This window comes from Terrapene carolina, unplaced genomic scaffold, assembly GCF_002925995.2.
Source record: "Terrapene carolina triunguis isolate 2854851 unplaced genomic scaffold, T_m_triunguis-2.0 Scaffold23, whole genome shotgun sequence".
In the NCBI taxonomy this organism is placed as follows: Eukaryota; Metazoa; Chordata; order Testudines; family Emydidae; genus Terrapene; species Terrapene triunguis.
Genome location: NW_020664374.1, coordinates 2,894,574 through 2,918,043, shown reverse-complemented (window position 1 = coordinate 2,918,043; position 23,470 = coordinate 2,894,574). Strand labels below are relative to the sequence as shown.

Genomic DNA, 23,470 nt, shown 5'->3' with positions numbered 1-23,470 from the left:
AGCCAAAAAATCTTACCACGTTATAGGTGAAACCGCATTATATCGAACTTGCTTTGATCCGACGGAGTGCGCAGCCCCGTCCCACTGGAGTACTGCTTTACTGCATTATATCCGAATTCTTGTTATATCAGGTCATGGTATATTGGGGTAGAGGTGTACTTGATAATGGACTCTTCAGTCTAGCAGAGAAAGGTATAGCTGAATGTTCAATGGCTGAAAGTTGAAGCTAGATAAATTTAGACTGGAAATTAGGTGTAAATATTTAAGTGATGGTAACTAACCACTGGAACAATTTACTGAAGGTCAGAGTGGATTCTCCATTAATGGCAATTTTTAAATCAAGGTTGATGTTTTTCTAAAATATATTCTCTAGAAATTATTTTGGGGAAATTCTGTGACGTGTTATACAGGAAGACAGACTAGACAACCACAGTGGTCCTTCCTGGCTTGGAATATATGAAAACCGATAACCCCTTGTTTAGGCCTTACATCACAGTCTAGCCCTAAAAGATCATATAAACAAATATTTTTCTTATTGATTGAGGTCTACAGTATTTGTACTGGTATTGCTTTTCAGAACTACAAGAACTGGCATAAACACAGTGAGTGATTAGGTGGTTATAGCACATCATCCAAATTAGTACTCTTATGCCTTGTTATACAAAGGTTGTATGAATAGTGACTCGAAATAATGGGCTTGTCTGAGTTAAGGCACTAATATCCATTGAGTTACCAGTACTGGAATGAACTTTTTACTACTTTTTCAATGCCTTATTATGTTTTTATTTTTAAGCAGAAAGCTAAATGAGACCACAAAGTTTTAAATGTATGACACTTTCTGTTAGGTATTATATGGATCAGTTCCTTTCCAACTAAGCAATGTTTTTTTTTATTTTGAAGGCTGTATTTGGAGCAAAGTGACTTTCATGAGAAATTTACTGGTGGTGATGTTTGCGTGGATAGATCCTCTGAATCAGTGACATGCCAGACATTTGAACTGACACTGAGGTCTTGCCTTTATCCTCATATAGATAAGCAATATCTGGAATGCTGTGGCAACCTAATGCAAACTTTAAAGAAGGATTACAGGTAAGAAATGAAATTAGGTCCTACTTAAAAAGCATATTCCATTATAATTGGTATACCATACTGTAAAAGCACCAATTATTTTAAGAAAATTGATTTGTAGTTGAAATCTTTTACAAACTGGTTAATCTTCTCTTCTAATTCTGCAGTGATAAACAATAACAAAAGCACTAATATGCGGAATTAACATAATATTTTCCAATCATCACTCTATTCATTGTTCTTTTGTGTTCTGTCCCTTTGTCTGTATTACCTACTTAAGCCTAGTCTACAATAGAACATTATGTTGGCATAACTGCATCATTTGGGTATTATAAGTTCACATCCCTGAGTGGCATAGTTAAGCTGATCTAAGTCCCCATATAGGCAGCACTAGGTCAACGGAAGACTTAGCTATCGCCTTTCGGCGAAGTGGATTACATGCAGTGATGGGAGAATCCTTCCAGTCGCTGTAAGTAGCATCTACACTGAAGTGCAGCTGCACTACAGTGCCACTGTAGCATTTTAAATGTAGACAAGCCCTTAGTTTGTAAGGTCTTTTTTGAAGGAGCCGTTTCTTAGTATGTATTTATACAGCATGAAGCACAGTGGGTGTCCAGTCTCAGACTGGGTCTCTAAGCAGTATTGTAATACAAATAATAACGATAAGCAAAGAAAAAGTAAAGTGTAAGCAGCTTGATTAAAAACGTAGTATTTTAATATATTTGTTTAAATAACGTTTAAAGGTAAACACATGTCTTAATTCATACACTAGATTATGGTATTAAGTACTTTTGGGTAGAGAAGTATGAAAACAGTTAAAAATTGACAAATATAAATATTCCTAGAAAGAACAATGTGTAAAATCATGGCCCCAATTAAGTCAATGTCAAAGCTATTATTGACTTCAGTGGAACCAGGCTTTCACACAGTCAGCTTAAAATATAGGAGAAATTTTAGGAAGACAGAATATGATTATCTAAATTTGAATTTGGCCATTACACGACCACTAATTATGTGATATTGTCATGCTGAGTTGAGTAAAGTGGCCTGATCTCATGACCTCTGACCTGGTCCTAAGTCACAGTCTTTCTATTTAAGGTACTCATGTGGCCCCCATCACCATAGTATCTAAGTGCCTTACAGTCTTTAAATGTATCCATCCTCACAGCACCTCTGTGAAATAGGGAAGTACTATTACCCCTTCTTCCCCTTTTTTTAACAGTTAAGGAACTGATATTGGAGCCCTTACTTAGGCAAAACTCCCAATGACGTTGGAATTTTTTCAGGTTCTGCAGTTAGAGAGATCATAGAATCATAGAATATCAGGGTTGGAAGAGACCTCAGGAGATCATCTAGTCCAATCCCCTGCTCAAAGCAGGACCAACACCAACTAAATCATCCCAGCCAGGGCTTTGTCAATCCGGGCTTTAAAAATCTCTAAGGATGGAGATTCCATCACCTCCCTAGGTAATCCATTCCAGTGCTTCACAACCCTCCTAGTGAAATAGTGTTTCCTAATATCCAACCTAGACCTCCCCCACTGCAACTTGAGACCATTGCTCCTTGTTCTGTCATCTGCCACCACTGAGAACAGTCTAGATCCATCCTCTTTGGAACCCCCTTTCAGGTAGTTGAAGGCTGCTATCAAATCCCCCCTCACTCTTCTCTTCTGCAGACTACATAACCCCAGTTCCCTCAGCATCTCCTCGTAAGTCATGTGCCCCAGCCCCTTAATCATTTTTGTTGCCCTCTGCTGGACTCTCTCCAATTTGTTCACATCCCTTCTGTAGTGGGGGGACCAAAACTGGACACAATACTCCAGGTGTGGCCTCACCAGAGCCGAATAGAGGGGAATAATCACTTCCCTCGATCTGCTGGCAATGCTTGTACTAATTCAGCCCAATATGCCATTGGCCTTCTTGGCAACAAGGGCACACTGCTGACTCTTATCCAGCTTCTTGTCCACTGTAATCCCCAGGTCCTTTTCTGCAGAACTGCTGCTTAGCCAGTCGGTCCCCAGATGCACTATTTCTCCCCATAAAGCTGTTCTTGAACTGAGGGCCTGATCCAGAAAAGTGCTTGAGTACATGACTAGTCCTACTGAAGTCAGTGGCACTACTTTCAATGCTTTGAGCTATGCACATGGTTAAGTATTTTGCTACATCTGGGCCTAAGTGATGTTTATGTGAAAAAGTAATGTATAATAGACTTCACTGGAGTATGGGATTCAGTTGGGAGTTCTTGTGATGATGAGACTTTTAAAGGTTTGCATTATGTAATGTGACATTTCATGTTAAAGGAATATAATGCAGATTGAAGAGATGTTTGTATATTTGTATTCCCTGTTCAGGCTGGTAGAGTACTTGCAGGCAATGCGAAACTTTTTTTTGCTTGAAGCTGGGGATACTATGTATGATTTCTACACATCTATTTTTGATAAAATAAGAGAAAAGGAAACTTGGCAGAATGTATCATTTCTAAATGTTCAACTCCAGGAAGCAGTTGGACAACGTTACCCAGAGGACAGTTCAAGGTAAAATGCATGGAATTAAGTTGAGAGTAAAAATGACTTTTTTCCTTTCAATTTCCTTCTATCTTCCTGTTGAAATGATAGGTTTATGAAATACATAAATATTAGGCTCTATTGTGGTCTTAGTCATCAGTATAGCTGTAAGTTCAACCACTTTGGGTCATTCTGTCACTGCATTTTGTGTTAGAAACTATTGTGTGCATTGATAGAGTATTCAAAATGCAGTATGGTGGAAATAAACATATGATTGTTATCTACTTAAAGTATGAGAGCATTAATTAATCTGTTCACTAGAACTAAATTTTACCTGTAGACATTTGTTTTTGTTTTCCGACACAATAAGTTCCCCTGTATATTCACTTGCAATAGTGTCTTGATTAGTAATTCTGTTATACCAGGGTGGCCAACCTGAGCCTGAGAAGGAGCCAGAATGTACATTGCCAAAGAGCCACAGTAATACGTCAGCAGCCCCCCATCAGCTCCCCTCCCTCCTGCCCCCCGCTCCCAGCGCCTCCTGTCCACCGGCAGCCCTGCCAATCAGTGCCTCCCCCTTCCTCCCCGCATCTCCTGATCAGCTGTTTCGTGGCATGCAGGAGGCTCTGGGATGGGGAGGAGTGAGGGCACGGCAGGCTCAGGAAAGGGGTGGAGTGGAGGATGGGCCTGTGGCAAAGCCAGGGGTTGAGCAGTGAGCACCCCCCGGCAGATTGGAAAGTTGGCACCTGTAGCTCCAGCCCCGGAGTTGGTGCCTATACAAGGAGCTGCCTATAAACTTCTGAAGAGCTGCATGTGGCTCCGGAGGCACAGGTTGGCCACCCCTATGTTATACAATCTTTATACAAAGCTTGGAGCAGAGGTATCTTTACAAATCTTTCCCTACCAGGTTAAATCTGATCCTTAATATTTAGTAATGACAGATTAAAATAAAACATTTTAAGATAACCACCAGCTTAGTGCAAACCATTGGCAACTAGAGTATTTGTTTCTTTTTGTAGGCTGTCTATATCTTTTGAAAGTGTTGATACAGCAAAGAAGAAACTCCCTGTCCATACCTTAGATGGCTTAACATTGAGCTACAAGGTAAAATATAATGTTTCTTTTGCTTTAATTTTAAAATACATTTGAAGTAACAGCAAATTGCTCCATCAAATTAAGGGTTTTTTGTTTTGTTTTTTCCTCTTTAGGTTCCTTGGCCTGTGGATATAGTTATAAGTTTAGAATGTCAAAAAATTTACAATCAGGTGTTTCTTCTCTTATTACAAATAAAGTGGGCCAAGTATAGCTTAGATGTTTTACGATTTGATGGTAAGAAATTTCTTGAAATATTTCTTGTTAATCTTAAATCTGTATCACTGAAAATACACCTCTACCCCGATATAACGCTGTCCTCAGGAGCCAAAAAATCGTACCGCATTATAGGTGAAACCGCGTTATATCGAACTTGCTTTGATCTGCTGGAGCACGCAGCCCCGACCCCCCGGAGCGCTGCTTTACTGCGTTATATCTGAATTCGCGTTATATTGGGTCGTGTTATATCGGGGTAGAGGTGTGTAAGGTCTTGTTTTATGGCATATTGGTATCCATGCTATTGACAGTTGTTTAAATACACCCAGTATTATGGTAGCCTTTTGGAAAAGTCAGTATTGCAGCATAATAGCTCCTTTTTGTAACATTTACAAGGTGCTGGGAAAGATAGTTGCTAAATTAATTTTGCTCAGCAGAGCAGTGTGAAAGTTACATGGAACCTCATCTAAACCCACTGAAATTAATTGGAGTCTTTCTATTGACTTCATTGGTGTTCGAATAAGGCCCATGGTGAGAATCCTTTTCTGATATGTATGCAGTTAAATTATTTTGGAAGTCAAGTTTTGAAGTAAAATTGACATTGCTGGGGGCAATGTCCATCCATCTTGATGGCAAATTTCTCTCATTTGTGGTAATGGATGTATGAGCATCCAGGATAAGAGATTATAAGCTAGTTGGATCCTTGATGGCTTTACAGAATTAATCATATTTGTGTCTCATTTAACACACCTATTAAATATAGCTGGCTATATTTATTGAGGCATTTCTTTTGCAACAATCACTGTGGTATGGTATCTAGGCACCAAATACAGAATTGGTCAGTCCTACTTTGTCTGCAAAGGACCCCTACCATCTACCATACCTTAATTCAGCTATAGTTAGTTTTTTTGTTTGATTTGTTTGTTTTTTCAAATCTCTGAGATTTGTTGCTAGGTCATTCTTCAGCCATAGCTACTGAAGGAAGTCCTGTGCATCATATCCTAATGCAAATACAGCCATGATTTTACCAGTAACATTACTTTCTGTCCTAAGTGGTTGTGAAAATAGTTACTTACCCTTTATAAACTACAAAGTAAATTTATATAGGTCAGAATGTGTACTTGGGAGTTTAATTTTCCTGTGCTGGCAGAAAGTCTATGGGCTCTTTAATTGTGTGGTCAAGATCAGTAGGGCGTGTGGGAGTGATGGGGAGGAGGGTCAGGGATTTTTCCAATATTCCACTTCAGTGGCCTTTTGGTGTTCATACTTTTAAGAGTTTTATATAAAGTAGTCCACTCTGGTTAACCTTTGAAAATAAATAACTGTGTCATCCAGAGAGTTTGAGTGGTTGGGCTCAGGTTTCACCTAAAGACTTTTATAACTCTATTGGATCATTGTGTCACTGAAGATATTGAGAACTGTACTTTCTAATTTGCTAAAATGAGTTTTAATTTGTATGGGTGTGACTGGGCTTTGAAGTGTTCTCCCCTTTGTGGAGATAACAGTTTATGTTCATGTAATTTTTTAAATATTGTAATATATCAACCTTGGCACTTTAATATGTAGCAAACAATTAATTGCATCATAATATCCCCTCCCAGTTACTATTTTAATATATGATTGTTATGTAGATACTGATAAGTATCTGAATTAAAGGACAAAAGCTATTTCAGTACATTATTGTTCTGATAACTTTAATAAAAAGGATACATTTTAGTTTTAATTAATATTTAAATGTAGTTAATACCTATTTATTTTATAAATATTCACCCAAACTTTTTCCTCTTCATTTTTAGAACTAGTAAATGCTACCGAAAAACCACAGTTAAAGGAAGGACCTCAATTAGAACAAGAGACAGTTCCTCAGTTTGGATCACAAACAGAATTTATAAAACAACAAATTCACCGCATGTTCCTCTTAAGAGTGAAACTCATGCATTTTGTTAACAGCTTGCACAACTACATCATGACCAGGGTTTGTCCTTTTACAATAATCTTACGTATTGTAGGAATTTCTAACTGTAGTCATAACATAGCTAATAATTCAAAACAACTTCTGACTAAGCATGTGCAAATAAGTAATGTCTTCACTTAATGTCTATTTTGTTCAGTTTTTAAGTCCTGAACTAAAAAGGAATGTATATTGAAAATATTCATGCTGGTTGTTTGTTTGAATTTTAAGTAAGACATCTTAAATCAGTAAATATTAAATAGACTTTTAGGAGTTTTTAATGTACATAATTCTTTGATATTAGTAACACTTTTCTTCAGACTAACTTTTCACCCCAAAGGTTTGCAAAGAAAGGACGTTAATGTCAAGAGAAACAATAGATTTCAGTAAGCTGCTGTTATTCTGCACTCCTAATAGCATTACTGCAAAAGTTGTGTCTTTACATGTGTGCCTCTGGGAGTTAACTAATGTCCATTTCCAAAAGTTTATATTCTCTTAAGTGAAGCAGGAACTTGTGCAGATCCACACTTACCCTACTACTGTATATGAATTGCCATTCTGTGTTAATACACTCTTTTTGAAAGGAGAATAGATGGAAGCTGGCCCACTTTCTTAATGATAATGCTCTGTGTTATGCAAGAGGTTCTGAGTTCTATTTCCAGTCCCAGTCTCTTGATTCTTAGGCCTTCAGGATCTGGGATTTCTAATGATGGTAGCATGCCCTGAATCAACACCTACAGAAGTGGCATATTCAGTCCATGGTACAAGAGCAGCCTCTCTATCGCAGTGGTTCTCAAACTGTGGGTTGTGACCCCAAAGTGACTCGTGACCCCATTTTAATGGGGTCACCAAGGCCAGTGTTAGATTTGCTACGGCTCGGGGCTGAATCTGAAGTCCGAGGGCTTCGGCCCTGGGTTTTTGCCCGGAGCTGGAGTGGAGCTGGAGCGGAGCAATTCAAAAATTTGATTGCTCCAAATCCCTGATAAAAAGAACTCCCCAGAGAAGTGTAGAGAAAAGAACTATGGAGATTCCAGTCATAGAGGTGGTATTCATGTTAATACTCCTTGCTTTTTCTTTTAAAGATTCTTCACAGTACAGGTTTGGAGTTTCAGCATCAGGTAGAAGAAGCCAAAGATTTAGATCAACTGATTAAAATTCATTATAGATATTTGTCTACAATCCATGATCGCTGCCTGCTGAGAGAAAAGGTATGTGTTAAGTAAAACTGAATACGTGGTATTTTCAGCTCAACAAGGGAGAAATGTTTATCATTACAAATCATCCAGTATATGTTGGATTTTGACATATGGTAATTATAGATATTGTGGAGAGGCAGTAGCCTTTCCAGAGTTACAATTGAGACTCATGCATTTGCTTCCCACTCAGAATCATTTCCTTAATTATACAGTTCAGTTCTTCAAATTGTACATGGGTCACCTGTGGCTAGAAGATGTGGGAATTTATGGTGATTCTTTGAGTACTGTCCCTATAGGTGCTCCACTCCAGGTGCTCTTGTGTCCCCTGTGCCTTTGATTGGAGATTTCTCAGAGCAGTGTCCATTTGGCCTGTGCAAGTGTGTTACTCAGTCTCGTGCTCTGTGCTGTTAGATAGCACTGCGTGTGGAAACCACCCTCAGTTCTTTCTAACCCGCATTGGCCTGGGACAAAGCCTGCATTGTTTTACCCCAACTGTGTCGCCTTAGCTCTTTTAGAACTTAGTTTATTATAGTTGTTCTTAGTATAGTTAGTACTTAGTAGTAGTTTTAGCTGTTGTTTTGGCTTTTTTGAAAAGATTAATTAATTTATATATATATATATACATATATCTTTTAGATCGATAATTTCTCCTCTTCTGGGAGTTTTTACTTTACTGGGAGGACATGCTAAGTTCTCCTGGTTTCAGACGCTGCTTGTTGTGCCAGCGGGCATTCCCGGTGACTGACTGACACTCCTCGTGCATCTGTTGCCTCAGGGAGTCTCATCTTTTCTAAAAGTGCAACTTCTTTCTGGCATTAAAATCTAGAGCCATCAAAAAACAGGGAGCTCTAACTGACTCCTCACAATGGAGAGCTCACTATGCCCGGCCTCTGACACTGGTCAGGGGACCTCCTCTGTATGTTGGCCTCTGAGTAAGACCGCTGCCTCCACTGTCTCTGAACCGTACTCCTTGAGGACACGATTCCTTTCATAAGATTCCCAGAGACCATCCCTTGAGTTTTCCAGGTAGGGAACCTATCTCAAAGAAGTCTCTGATGACTTCAGTGGCTTCAGCCCCTAATTCTCTTCAACCCATGAGGCTGCTGGTTCCCCAGGTACTCAGAATATAGTTAAAACTAAAGACTATAAAGTTCTGCTGGTACATACTCAATAAAGGAGTTCAGCTTGGTATAATTTAATGCCTGAGAGTTGGCAATTCGGAATTGTAAAGTGGCAGGACCTTATCAAGAAGGTTGCAGATTGTTTGCAGATCTATCTTGAGGAGGTTAAAGAACCATCATAAGCTACTTGGCATCCTTCAGACAGTTTCATCTGCCCGAATTACCCTGGCTGTTAACGAGGCCCTTCTGGATCCTGCAAAGGTTATTTGGCATACCCCCAGCGTCAATTCTGCCCACATGTAAGAGTGCAGACAAAAATATCTTGTCCCCTCTAAGGACTCCATTTTTATTTTCCCATTCCTTTCCTAACTCCTTAATGGTCAAGGGGGTTAATAAACAGTGAAGTCAGCACCATGCTATATTTACGCTCTGTGATACAGATCATAAACGCCTCAACATGTTTGGTAGAAAAGTATATTTGTCAGCCACTTTACAATTGAGAATTGCCAACTCCCAAGCATTAATGGTGAAGTATAACTATATAAATTATACCAAGCTGAACTCCTTTATTGAGTATCTACCAGCAGAACATAGAGAGCAATTCCAGGCAATTATTGCAGAAGGCCAACTGCTCACCTGAACATATTTTTGTAGGCCTCTTTTGGCTCTAGTGATACTGCCACTCATTTGATTTCTATGGCTGTAATTATAAGGGGCCTTCTGGCTTCTGCTCTCAGGATTTCCCAAGGAGGTCCAGAATACGGTCAAGACCTTCTTTTTGATGGCACCAAATTGTTTGCTGAAAGCACAATCTCTGCAAATGTTGAAGGACTCTTTTTTTTTTTCTTCTTCATCCAAAGGCCATGTCAGTAGTAGCAGGACATCTCCGCAGAAAGGGAATTGTGGTGGTCCCTTACCTAGACAATTGGCTTCTGAAAGGTCAGGAAGCAACTTGTGAAGCCATAGACCTCTTTCTCCAATTCGATCTGCAATTGAACATTCAAAAATCCACCTTAACCCCTGTGCAAAAGTTAGAATATGAGTTCATCTCGATTTAATAGGGGCAAGAGCCTGCCTCTCAATGCACAGATTCATGACTCTATCCATCATAGTCAGTACAGTCCAGATCAGCCCTCAAACCCTGGTCAAGAATTGTTTTCAGCTGTTGGGGCCTATGGCAGCTGATACTTTCATTATATACCATGCAAGACTGTGAATGGGATGCCTTCAAAAGTGGTTCAGGACTGTTAATTCCCTGAACAGACACAGTCTAACTATACTACTTTCGATACCTGCTTTCATAAAGGAATCTCTCAATTGGTGGAAATACCCTCACAAAGTTTGTGCAGGAGTCACTTTCAGCTGCCCTCCCCCTGCAGTTATCATAACGATGGATGCACATCTAGACACCCACATGGCCCGGGGCACATGGACACCTCTGGAAACAACTCTGCACATCAACCTCCTGGAACTCAGGGCAGTCAGATATGCCTCTTCTCCAGCAGAAAACCATCTACATGCTACACTTGCAAAAATGGACAAGATTTGCCTGCTGGTGTGGCCTCAAACACATTCCACTCACAATCTCATCGCTGTCAGATATAGTGGACTACATTCTACTACTTTAAAAACTTGGAACTGTCGCTAATTTCCATTAGAGTCCACCTGACAGCCATCATGGTGGCTTCTTTGAGTAGATGCAGTTGTGTATTCCACTTAGGTGTGTGCACACCTAGCACACAGGAGCCAGAGAATTTTGCCAAGCAGTACCTGTAGAGAGGCGGCACTTGTGCCCATAGCCCCTCCTCTGGCTATATGAGGCAGTGCCGCTGTGACATCCATCAGTTTCTTCTTACTGCCTGTGACTGGAGTTGGAGCGCTGCATGGTTTTCACCTCACAATCCCTCTATTTTTAGTGACTAATTAAATACAACTAGAAATTAGTATCCTTAGTATAGCGTTAGTTAGTTAGTGTTGCTGTAGTTAGTTATAATTTGTGTTTCTCTAGTATTGCCCTTACCGGGGTTAAAAATTGTCCGTCATGAGGGGGAGCAATCCCCAAGAACAATCCCCACATAGGTGCTTGCTGTGCCTACGTGAAGCCCACAGTAAGGAGTGGTTTCCCATTTATAGATCGTTCACCAAATAGACTCTGGTGGTGAGGGATCTTCGTTTGAAGCACTAGGTGCTCAAACAGGACATGCGGCTTGCTTCGGCACTGAGGCCCTTGTCAGATCGGATGTTGCCCTCCGGTTCTGGGTGTGCTTCTGCTTTGCTTCCTGGATCTGGTGTCTCTCCTAAGAGATGAAGGAGTTGTTCCCCATCACGTGCACTGAGGAAAAGGTTGCATAAGACTGACTCAGGCCATTCCACGTTGCATGGGGACTCGTCTCCCTCCTTCAGAAGGAGCATGGACTGAATGCCAATGCGCAGGATGGAGGAAATCCCGTCAACCACTCCCTAGTACCACACAAGGAGGTCAGAGACCCTGTACTGTCGTCTCCAGTTCCAGCCCCGGGATATCCATTGAGTCCGGTACTGATGAGGGCAATACTGGCACTGTCTCTTTCCACGCTGGTGGTGCATCTGGTAGCAGTGGACTTCCTCTTCTTTTCTGTCCCGACCTTGCCCGTGGTCCAGGACTTTGCCAGGGCTGCTTCCTTCATCTTCCTATTGGCTGGGCAGGCTGCTGAACCTGTGGGTCTGTCAGCACCATACTCTGTTGTTTCTCTTTCACAGTCCGTGAAATGGGGGCTGCTGCTGGGCTTGGTGTGAAGGACCTCTCCAGCACCGGGAGTGTCTTTGGCACCCCTGCACCTGGCGCCGCCAACATTACCCTGTCGGCACTCATCGCCCTCCACTTCGGCATCATCAGTTACCTTGGTACTGCTGCCAACTTTGGCATCGACACTGCTTCTTGCACCAGAAACGAAGGAGGCATACTTGGTGCTGCTGGTACCATTTCTGCTGTTGGCGCTCGCTCCCTCTTCGTTTTGGGCTATGGATTAGTCAGACCAGTTGCTTGCACCCTGACGGATGGTTCCACCTTTATCCCCTGAAGCCCACTACTCTTCCGCATCCAGGTTGGGCTCTTCCTTCTCTCGCTGTCCATCACCTGACCCACATTGGGGGACCATTTATGGAGCGCTATGGGTACTAGAATTGGTGTTCATCTCACATTCGGGACTGGGGCACCTGGCCTTGCGCCTACTGGCCACCATGCCTTATCCATACCAGTGGCCTCCATGAAATCTGTCAGACACTTCTTAGTCATGGCAGTCCCACTCCTCGTCTCACTTGAAGGTGAGATCACCGACCAGATCTGTGGTGGTACCATTGATCTACCACAGGCCCAGGCACCAATGAGCCTTCCCCTCGCAGAGCCTCCGTAGTCGTCCCATCCAGCTCCATCAGTCCTGGAGCAAGGTCCGGTTCTGGTACAGTTAACCATTTCATCTTCATCCCTGGATGATTCAACGGTGCCTGAGTCTTCCTCCCCTTCAGTACTGGAGGATTTCAAGGCATACTAGGACCTTTTGCAGTGTGTGGCTGCTTCGTAGGGTATTCAAACGGAGTTCTTTCAAGAGAACACCCATATGTTAATGCTTATCTGCAGCCATCTATCCGTGGGAGAGTCTCCTTCCCTATTAATGATTCACTCCTTGAGCTTGCTAAAGTTCTCTGGAGCATGCTGGCTTTGGTACCGCTTGCAGCAAAGCACAAGGAAAAGCGCTACTTCGTTCTGGTGCAGGGATGTGAGGGTTTTTACTCCCATCAGGCCCCACGTTCCCTGGTCGTAACTGTGGTGAATGATAGAGCCTGTCAGGGCAGGTTCAAGCCCACTCCCAAGGATAAGGACTCTAAATGAATGGACCTGACGGGCAGGAAGATTTATACCTCCTCTTCCTTGCAGATGCAGATTGCTAACCAGCAAGCACTGCTGTTCAAGTATGACTTCGTGAACTGGATGGCTATGTCTAAGTTTGCAGACCAGCTGCCATAAGCCTTGAGAGAGGAATTTCGGGCATTTGTCACCGAAGGCTGCTTGGTGACAAAGACTTTGTTGCAGTCTGTGCTGGAATCTTCGGCCAGAGTGATGGCCGCCCTCAGCAGTGGCCATGAGAAGGGCTTCCTGGCTGCAGAATTTGGGCATAGCTCTCAATGTGCAGCAGGAGGGAGAGGATTTGCCCTTTGATGGCCAAACGCTGTTTTGGGATAAGACAAATGAGACTTTGCACTTCTTCAAGGACTCTAGAGCTACCCAACAGCCCTTGGGAGTATATACACCAACAGTGCAGAGGCACCACATTGGTCGTCAACAGCAGCAGTATCGTCCGCAGCGCACATTTGGGCAGTCGTTCCCTCCCTCAAGACAGCGGGACTATGCCAGAAAGGGGCATAGATCCCATAGAAGGAGGCAGTCTTGTCTGGGGTTTGGCCAGTCCACGTGCCCTCCCCGGCACAGTTAAGCACCCATTTTGACTCTTTGGTCCAGAGCAGTGTTCCAGTCATCATTCCTTTCTCCCCGTCCCTTCCATTTGGGGACAGGACAGCCTTCTTTCACAATGCATGGGGTTCGATCACCACTGACAGCTGGGTCCTAGGCACTGTCAGATCTGGCTATGTCATCCAGTCCCTGTCCATCCCTCCCTGTTCCTCTTCAAGAACCCCTCTCACCAGATACTGCACCTTGAGCAGGTTCACTCTCTACTGGCTTTGGGAGTGGTGGAGGTGGTTTTGCTGGAACACCGGGTTCATGGCTTCTATTCCCAAATCCGAGGGAGGATAAGACCCATTCTCGACCTTCAAGGCCTTAACAAATATATCCGATACAAGAGGTTCCAAATGGTCACTCTATCAACTATCCTCCCCACGTTGTCTCAGAATGACTGGTTTGCTGCCCTGAACCTTCAGGACACCTATTGGGCTACAGAAAGTTCCTTTGATTCGTCATAGCAGAGCTCCATCTTCAGTATATGGTGTTGCCCTTCGGCCTCTCTTCTGCCCCTTGGGTTTTTACCAAATGCATGGTCTTGGAGACCGCATACCTCAGGAAGAAAGGAATGAACATCTTCCTATATCTGGACGACTGGCTATACTGAGAGGCAGGTCCAGAGAGGACGTCAACATTACACTGTGCCTGCTCAACCATCTGGGTTTCATTCTAAACACTGAAGTCAATTTTGGTTCCCACTCAAAAAATAGATTTCATTGGGGCCCTAACAGACTCTTTGAGTTTGAGAGCATTTCTGCTGACCGACCATTTTCAGTCATTCGCCACCTTTCCCTTAGTCTGCAATCTCAGCTTTCCATGATGTGTTGGATGTATCTCAGGCTTTTGGGCTACATGTCTGCTGGCATGCAGGTGGTCCAGTTTGCAGGGTTGTGTCTTTGTCTCCATCAGATGTGGCTCAGGACAGTTTACAATCTGACTCTTCACTCCTTGGAGAGATTGGTCCATCTCCCTCCACTGGTCCAGGACTCCTTGCTGGGGTGGATGCTCCTGGAGAACAGTTGTCAGGGTGCTCCCTTCATCCAGCCCTTACCATCCAGGTCTGTCTCCGATGCCTCCAAGATGGGCTGGTGAGCCCATCTGGAGTTGCTGAAAGTTCAAGGTCTGTGAGCAGAGCTGCAGTCCTCACTGCATATCGAAGTGCTGGAGTTTGGGGTCATCTACAATGTATATCACGCTTTTCTGGACCATATCAGGGGCTCAGTGATTCACATATTTACCGACAATATCACCACGATGTAGTATATGAACAGGCAAGGGGGAGAACACTCCAGGGTGCTCTGCCAAGAGGCAATCAGGTTGTGGCAGTTTTGCATTGAGGAGAGTATCACTCTGATAGCCAACCACTTGCCCACTCTCAGACTATTCTCAGCAGGAATTTTCCCCTGAGCGGTCTTCGAAAACAATTGTCCTCTGGGTCATCTTTGGAGTTTGGGGCATTCCAACGATTGACCTGTTTGCCATTAGGGACAACAGGAAATGTCAATCTGTTCTGCTGTAGAGGGATCCTCAGTCCGGGATCCCTATCCAATAGTTTCCATCTCAGCTAGTAGTCTGCTCTCCTGTACACTTCCCCTTCTGATCCTGACCATCCCACAGATTATTCTCATTGCCGCAGTGTGGCCAAGGCAATGCTGGTTCTCCAACCTTCTCACATTATCAATTCAGTCTCCCATACCTCTTTCTTCTTCATTGCGACCTACTCGCAGAGAATCACGGACACACCTTGCATCCCCCACACAGTTCCCTGCATCTCGTGGCATGGCTGCTGCTTGGCTAAATGAGGAGGAAGAGCAGTATTCAGCAGCTGTTCCACAGTTCCTAGTCAGCAGTAGAAAACCCTCTAGCAGAATGGCCTATTCAGCAAAATGGAAGCGGTTTTTGGTACGGTGGTTGGCCCACGGAATTCAACCAACACTGGCTTCCTTCCAGGACCTCTTGGAGTACTTGCTGCACCTTTAGTTGTTGGGAATTGCACTTAGCTCATTGAGAGTGTATCTGGCAGTGATATCGGCATTTCATCCCCCCGTTAAGGGAAGATCAGTCTTCTCCAATACTGTGGTAGCAACATTCTTAAAAGGGCTTCTTCATCTCTATCCTCTGGTCCAAGAGCTGGTTCCTCTTTGGGACCTTACCATGGTCCTAGCAGTTTTAATGGGGCCTCCATTCAAACCACTGGCATCTTGTACCTTTCCACTTTTGTGTCAGAGAACTGCATTCCTCGTAGCAGATAACATCTGCAAGAAGAGAATGAGAGTTGCATGCTCTAATGGCAGAGTCTCCTTTATATACAATTCTCCAAGGACAAAGTGAATTTACAATCGTACACCAAATTTTTGTCTGAAGTGGTTTCTCGGTTCTGTTTGAACCAGGTGGTATATTTATCTGTGTTCTTTCCTAAGCTGCATTCATCTCCGGAGGAGCAGCATCTCCATCCATTAGATGTCAGGCAATGTCTAGCCTTCTGTCTGGACAGGACTAAGCTGTTTTGTGCTTCACCTCGCCTGTTCATGTCATATGCAAATCACGTAAAGGGGAAAGTAGTCTCTTCACAGATGATTTCTAAATGAATAACATCCTGTATCAAGACTGCATATGAAATAGGTTAGTCTATGCCCCCTCATCAGGTGTGAGCTCATTCTGTGAGAGTGCAAGCAATGTCAGTAGCCTTCCTCGGTGACGTCTCAATATTGAAGATTTGCAGGGCTGCTATGTGGTTGTCCGTACATATATTTATGAACTATTATGCAGTAACCCCACCTTCTAGGGCGGATGCAAGTTTTGGTAGGCGGTCCTGCAATCCTTGTTTAGGTAGACTCTGAGCCCCACCTCCTGGGGTGGGTACTGCTTGTGAGTCATATAAGTGGAATACATGGCTGCATTTACTTACAGTGAGTAACCATTTCTTCTTCTTCAACTGTGGTTCTTTGAGATGAGATGCAGATGTGTATTCCAGGACCCACCCTCCATCCGCTGCATTGGAGTCTAGTCTCTGTGTAAAGGAACTGAGGGGGGGTCAGGGAGACTCTGCTTCATGTTGCCAGAGATGGGGCTGGTCATTAGGCGTGACTGCCACCCCTCTATGGATACTGCTAGGCAAAATTCTCTGGCTCTGGTGTGCTGCGTGTGTACACACCTAGGTGGAATACATGTCTGCATCATATCTCAAAGAACCACAGTTGTCATAAGTAACCATTTCTTTCCATTCTTCAATAGCATGTTATTCTGTATTCACCCAGCCAGTGACGAGGAGGATCCTGAAGAGTCTCGGAAATCTATTTCCACCAGTCAAACATTCTACTCTGGTTTGGGACCTAAATCTGGTTCTTAAATGTCTTACAGGATTCTCTGTTTGAACCAACGACTACCTGCTCACTCCTCCATTTCTCGATTGAAAACACCATTTCTGGTAGCTATCACATCAGCATGAAGAGTTAGGAATATAGGGGCCCTTATGGCATACCCTCCTTTCACGTAACTTTTCAAAGACAAGTTAACATTACAACCACACCCCAAGTTTTTACCAAAAATATCTTCCGAGTTCCATATTAACTAACCCATTCATCTCCCAATCTTCCACCCTAAACCTCACCTAGACAAAAAGGAGGTGTTGTTACACACACTTGATGTCAGGAGAGCCCTGGCCTTCTATCTTGACAGGACTAAACCATTCAAATTATTTGTCTCGATTGCAGATACATCAAAAGGGTCTGCAGTCTCTAAAAAAAGACTTCCCAAGTGGATATCTGATTGCATTAGCTGTTGCTACCAATCTTGTAATCTCCAAGCACACTCAGGCATATGAACTCACTCTACAAGATCAGTTTCCACTTCTACAGCCTTTTGCAAAAATGTTCCCATCAGTGAAATAAGTAGAGCTGCAACTTGGACCTCTGTACGTACCTTTGCGAAGTGCTGTGCAATAACTCATGACTTGGCTTCTGATGCTGTGTGTGGCTCAGCTATACTTTCTTCAATACTGGACTCAGCTCTGAAGGCCCTTCCTCCTCAAAGGGAACTGCTCAGTAGTCACCTACAGTGGAGCACCCATAGGGACACTACTAGAAGAAGACATGGTCACTCACCGTGTGCAGTAACTGTAATTCTTCAAGATGTGGTTCCCTATGGTTTCTCCACTACCCGCTGTCCTTCCCCTCTGCTTTCGAGGTCTCTGCTACACAGTAGAGAAGAAACTAAGGGTGGTTTACCTGCGTGCTGATATATAACAGCAGGGAGCAACACGCATGCACAGGCTGAACAGACACTGTTATGAGAAATCTCCAATCAAAGGCGCAGAGGATGCAAGTACACCTAGAGTGGAGCACCCATAGGGAGATACATCTCAAAGACCCACAGTTACTGCACAGGGTGAGTAACCATTTATTGGTTTGGGGTTTTTTTGTTTTTTGTTTTTGCCCAAATTTTAGGGGATTCAAACAAGCTGTTTGAAATGTGTCTAAAAATATATTTAAGATTATTTCTACTGGGGTAGCATGAAGTGTTGGGGGGGAGGGTAAAGGAAGGTGCCACCCATTCTAGAGCTCTGTCATGTTGTTGAATTGTTGTATTTTAGAGCAGTGATTTTCAACTTCAACCCCCTAGGGCTCTGCAGACTATGTCTAAGATTTCCAAAGGGGTCCACACCTTCGTTTGAAATTTTTTAGGGGTCCACAAATGAAAAAAAGTTGAAAACCCTGTTGTAGAGGCAGCCTGTGCTGTACCTGTTTGCAATAGCTTTAGCTAATATCAGTAGTGAATTTTAAATAGTAATTTCAGGTTTAAATGCAGTGATAAAATATACCAGATTGTATAATCTACATTAACCTGAATTAAAAGTTCCTGCAGTGGTGGGAAAGCAACTAGGGTGATGCACTGATGTATACAAAATATAAATAGGGACAAGAAACATTTCATCATCTGCAATTTGTGTGATGTTTTAAATGTCAAAATTCGTGTGAAACTTCAGAGGTGATACACTTGGTATATGGGGTAGCACTGTAGTACTTTGTCCCAAATTCTAGATACATTAGATATTGTCAAAATAGCCAACCACAGAATTAATTGAACAGTTAATCCAGTAAACAAAGCACATATTGTAGCTGGGAGAATTAGAGTGTATCCTGAAGGTTGTTTTAATTGAAACCTTAATTTAAATGTCGTGGAGTGTTGCCTGCCAAAGTACTTATTGAATTTAAAAATAAATTCCTGACTAGACTACTTATATTTTTTCCCCATTATCATCTTAGGTTAGTTTTGTGAAAGAAGCTATAATGAAAGTGCTGAATTTAGTGCTGATGTTTGCAGATCGTTGGCAGGCTGGTTTGGGAGCTTGGAGGTAAGTAATATGTCATAATGTTTTATAATGTGATCATTTCACAGCTCCAGTGTTGTATTTGAGGCATATATCTTTTTGCTTTGCATGTTTAATGGGAGACTAATGTGACCTTTTGTTAACGAAGATAAAATTCAATTGAGTTGAAGCATATCAGCTGCAGGCACCTGTTGGTTGTATAATCAGAATGTGTTTCTCAGTGAAAAAGGTGGCCGATACATTTTAAAAAAAAAAAATTGTAAGACTGTAGTGAGTTAACAACAAATGGAAGTACTTTTTTATTTCTCATCATGTGTTCTTATAAACTAATAAAATGAAAGGCTCAGTGGTCATGCTTTTACTTACATTTTTTTCTGAGACTTAGTTTCCAGTGCCTGTGATTTTAAGCTAACATTCATTTACTTGGTTTATGAAAACTGTAGGCTTAACCAATAAGGACTCATTCTGGTCTGGTAAAAAGGCAGGAGAAGAGAGGAAAAGTTAAACTTCCTTTGTTATTTGCTCCTCGGTAAATCTTCCTTTTTGATGTAGACTGCTAGTGATAGTAACCTTGCCTTATGTCTCAGAAGGTGAAATCCTGGTTCTGTTAAAGTCAATGCAAGTTTTGCCTTTGAGTTCAGTGGAGCCAGGGTTTCACCCAGAAAGTTCAGGACTCACATTGTATCAAAAATATTAAGTCCGATAAACTTCTAAGCAGGGTACTTGCGTTACATGAGGATAACCTAAAATTATTGTATTCTGTTGTTTTTTCCTTTATACCTCCTGTGTATTCTTAGGCACAAAATGAGAAATTTCTCTAAGGCGGGATTTTCAGGAGTGCTCATTGCTGGCCTAACTGTTCCTATTGAAGTCCCAATCCACCCCCTAACTTTCAAGACTGTTTTTGGTGCTGGTGTGTATATGAGTCAGTTATCCTGCTATAGGCATCCATCTCCTGGGCAAGTGTTTCTGATTTTGCCTGTGGAACCCATCCCCCATGTCAGGGAAAAAGAGGAGCAAGTCATCAGGTAGCTCCCTAGCTCTAGGCTTTGAAGCAGTATGGAGCTTTAGAGCACGTCACATAAGAGAGGTTTCCTAGACAGGATCAGTAGCTCTTCCTGATAGTTGGTAGATGCAGACCAGAGGGTGGAGTTAGCTCACCATTAAGTATTTGTGTTGTGATAATGCCTAGAAACCCGTCAAGGATTGGGGCCCTGTTGTGCTAGGCACTCTGTACACAAACAACTGAAAGATGATCTCTGCCTTGTTTTTATTCATTATTAGAAAGGATATGTCCTCTTATATAGAACTGTCTATGTAGTTATTTATCCGCTTTATATTTGTTTAAATTAAACTGCACTTCTTTCTTAGGATGGAATCCATAGAGAAGATGGAATCAGATTTTAAAAATTGTCACATGTTTCTTGTAACAGTTCTAAACAAAGCAGTCTGTAGAGGCTCTTTTCCTCATTGTGAGTATACAGAACAATTTTAAAACAATAGGCTTTTCCTATATTGACACTTTTAATTTATAAGCTTCTTTCGGCAAGTAGGCTTTTCTGGGTTTGTAGGAGTGAGGCTGTTTTAATGTTTAATATGTTTTAAATTGAATTTTATCCTGTGTAAGAACAAGCTTAAGGTGTGTGTCCATGGAGAGAGATTGGCAAAGCATTTTCTATTCTCTTTTAATAAAACAATTTAACAAACACTTTAGAGCATTTGTGCCTCACTTCGTTTATGAATAGCAAAACTTCCTTCATTTTGCCTAATGCCCTGAGGAGGGACATGCAAATAATGTTGGCATACATCATAAATCCTAACTTCGCCAAAGGAATTCACATGCCACTTAAAATAAAGTATTTGGTGATCAGTTATTTGACTACACATCACTTAAAATGGCTGGCATTGAATTCGTGACGAAAAAATGGTTTGCAGTCAGAGCTAATCACTGTTAAACATATTCTTTTCTTTGATTCAGATGTTGTATTGCCTGGTATAGGCCAAGCAGAATTGCTACATTTATTGTTTTATGACATCAGAATGGACAACCTAAAATGGATGACATAAAATGCCATGCTCTATTTTAACAATTCAATGGTTTTTAGTGGTGGTTTATGTTTTATGCAGCATTATAGTCCTGTATGGTGCTTAACTGGCAAATGAAGGCAGTGCCTGCCTGAGTAATTTACATTTTAATGGTTACATACGTTAGGAGTCATACTCATACTTTTTCAGTGTAAACGTTGCACCCACTAAATATTTCTAAAGTTAGTAATAAAATATTTGCCTAAGTAACAGGTGCTTCTTTGGATGAATAAACATGTGATGATGTGGGTAGTGGTGCAAGAATAACACCAATTTGTTTATCTTAAATGGTACTGGCTTCTCACAGTGACAGAGCATACAAAAGGTGGCCATGGTTGTAATTTCAAAAGTATAAATATGAGAGCAGAGCAGAACATCGATTAGGTCTACTGTTTCAAGAGAATTTTCTCTGTATTTGCACTGATCTAAATGAAAGCAGATTTTTTCCTATATTATTGGATCTTTTGGCTGGTGGGGTTATTCTCAGTGTAGATGTATTAATACTGTTTATTTACAAAGGATAAAGATACATTTATTCAGTTTTGCACCTTTTGCTAAGGATAAGGTTCCACACCAACATCTGAAAGGAAATTAACTCTCCTCAATTGGCCCCTCATTATTTCAGATATTTCAGGTAATGAAATTGATAAAATTGAAAATGCTTGAGGCAGGGACTTAAACCCTCAGATATTGTTATTTGTAATTTGAATAATAAAAGATCTCATCTGCCTAGTAAGCTATAAAACTGACAATTTCAGTAAACCTTTGCAGAGTGATGTAACCAAGACTATTTAAAATGTTTAAAAAATGTTTTATCTGTTTTGATTCACAGTGGAGTCTTTAGCTGTGTCACTCATGGCTGGCATGGAACAAAGTTAACAAAAGACCAGAGTGCATTGAACTACTCAAGAACTGAACTCCTGCAGCATTCATCTGCCACATTATTTATTCAAAATTAGCATTTTATACTGAAATCCATGTATATGTAGATAAATGGCAGTTGATATCATTTCCTTTCATTAACTGTTTGAAACTGTAAAATGTTTGAAACTGTAAATGGTGATGTACAGTATTTAATGAGTATTGATTGTGGCTGTTTTTTTTCCCCTGCATGTTAGTATGCTATAACATCAGATTCATACTGTCTTGCAAAAGTAGCTGATTTGAAAATACATGAAATGTTTCTTCTTGTGAAGAAGGAATTACTCACTATTTTGTTAGAGTATTTGCTGATTAAGTCTTTAAAATAGTTTCCTTTAATTTTGCAAGAAATGTTAAATACTTGCCATTTTTAACTAGGATCAAAAGCACATATGTAGAATATACTATAACTGTGAAAATGCGGAGTACAAGAATACTTGTTCTCAGCTCCTTACCCTTCCCTTGTTCTTCCAGTCCTTTCCACAGCACAGGTGATCTGTCCCTTCTCCAGCTTCCTAGTCTCTTGCAACCCAGCCTCTAATATTGGTAGTTCTTCAAGTGTCTGTAAATGTGGATCTCACTCTTGGTATGCATGTGCCGCATGCACAACAAATCAGAATCTTTTAACCAGCTGTGTTCTTTGGGATCACACATGTGCCCTGCATATCCTTGTGTTACCCCCTCTTGAGGGCAGAAAAGATGGAGTGTATTCAACTGCCACTCAATTCCTTCTTACCACCTGCAAAGAAACAGTCTCTAATCCTGGGACTAGCAGCCTTGTCCTGTCACTATTTTTAAATAAATAATAAAAAGAGCCTGTAGAGATTGACTGAAATGCTACTTTTGTATCTGTACTTCTGCTGAAATACAGTCACAAACTTTGTACGTTTTTTGGCTGTCTGAGCTCAGGTCAACAGTCTGCCAACCCTATGCCTTTAGGCTTAATATTTCTAAGCTTTCTAGAAGCTTCCCCATGGTTGCAGAGGAAACTCAGTATTTTTTTTAAACAAAAGCTGAGATTTTAATGTAATCACATGACTCCAAGAGCAGGGGCTTTAAGAGCAATACCAAATCACGAGAAAGCTGGCAACACTGGTGTGTCATACACAGGCAAACTGCTGGTGCCCTCTAGTATGTTCCATGTCAGTTTGTAGCTTATTTCAGGATGTTGTCTAAGCAAAATCTATACCATATTACCACAGCTTCCCTTTTACTACTATGTCTCAGACTTCTGGAGGGACCTCCTTTGAAGGTGGGGTGTCATCAGAGGTAATTTGTACCTTCATTCCACCTTGGTCTCTTCCCATCATGATATACCATGCTCTATAGTGTACCTATATTTGATATACTGTATCTATAAATACTTGCTGCTTGTCTAGTTTAACAGCACTAGCCTTAGCATGCTGTACTTGGGCGCTGAGGTCCAGGAGTTGCTTGGACTGGTTCAGGTATATTCATATGCTGTTTGGCCATATACCAAGTAGTTGTATACT

At 41.7% G+C, this 23,470-nt stretch overlaps 1 protein-coding gene across 1 annotated transcript in view; it reads left to right on the top strand.

Annotated features, from left to right (window-relative positions):
- The window catches only part of LOC112110518 (gamma-tubulin complex component 5), a 46,264-nt gene extending 24,255 nt beyond the window's left edge, over positions 1 to 22,009 (top strand). The window contains exons 15-23 of the mRNA XM_026649422.2: positions 901 to 1,089; positions 3,419 to 3,601; positions 4,591 to 4,675; positions 4,780 to 4,900; positions 6,676 to 6,854; positions 7,913 to 8,038; positions 18,907 to 18,995; positions 20,343 to 20,443; positions 21,889 to 22,009. Of these exons, the coding sequence (XP_026505207.1) occupies positions 901 to 1,089; positions 3,419 to 3,601; positions 4,591 to 4,675; positions 4,780 to 4,900; positions 6,676 to 6,854; positions 7,913 to 8,038; positions 18,907 to 18,995; positions 20,343 to 20,443; positions 21,889 to 21,935 (1,120 nt within the window). The 3' untranslated portion in view covers positions 21,936 to 22,009. The remainder of the gene's footprint in view (positions 1 to 900; positions 1,090 to 3,418; positions 3,602 to 4,590; positions 4,676 to 4,779; positions 4,901 to 6,675; positions 6,855 to 7,912; positions 8,039 to 18,906; positions 18,996 to 20,342; positions 20,444 to 21,888) is intronic.
- The last annotated feature ends 1,461 nt before the right edge of the window (positions 22,010 to 23,470 follow it).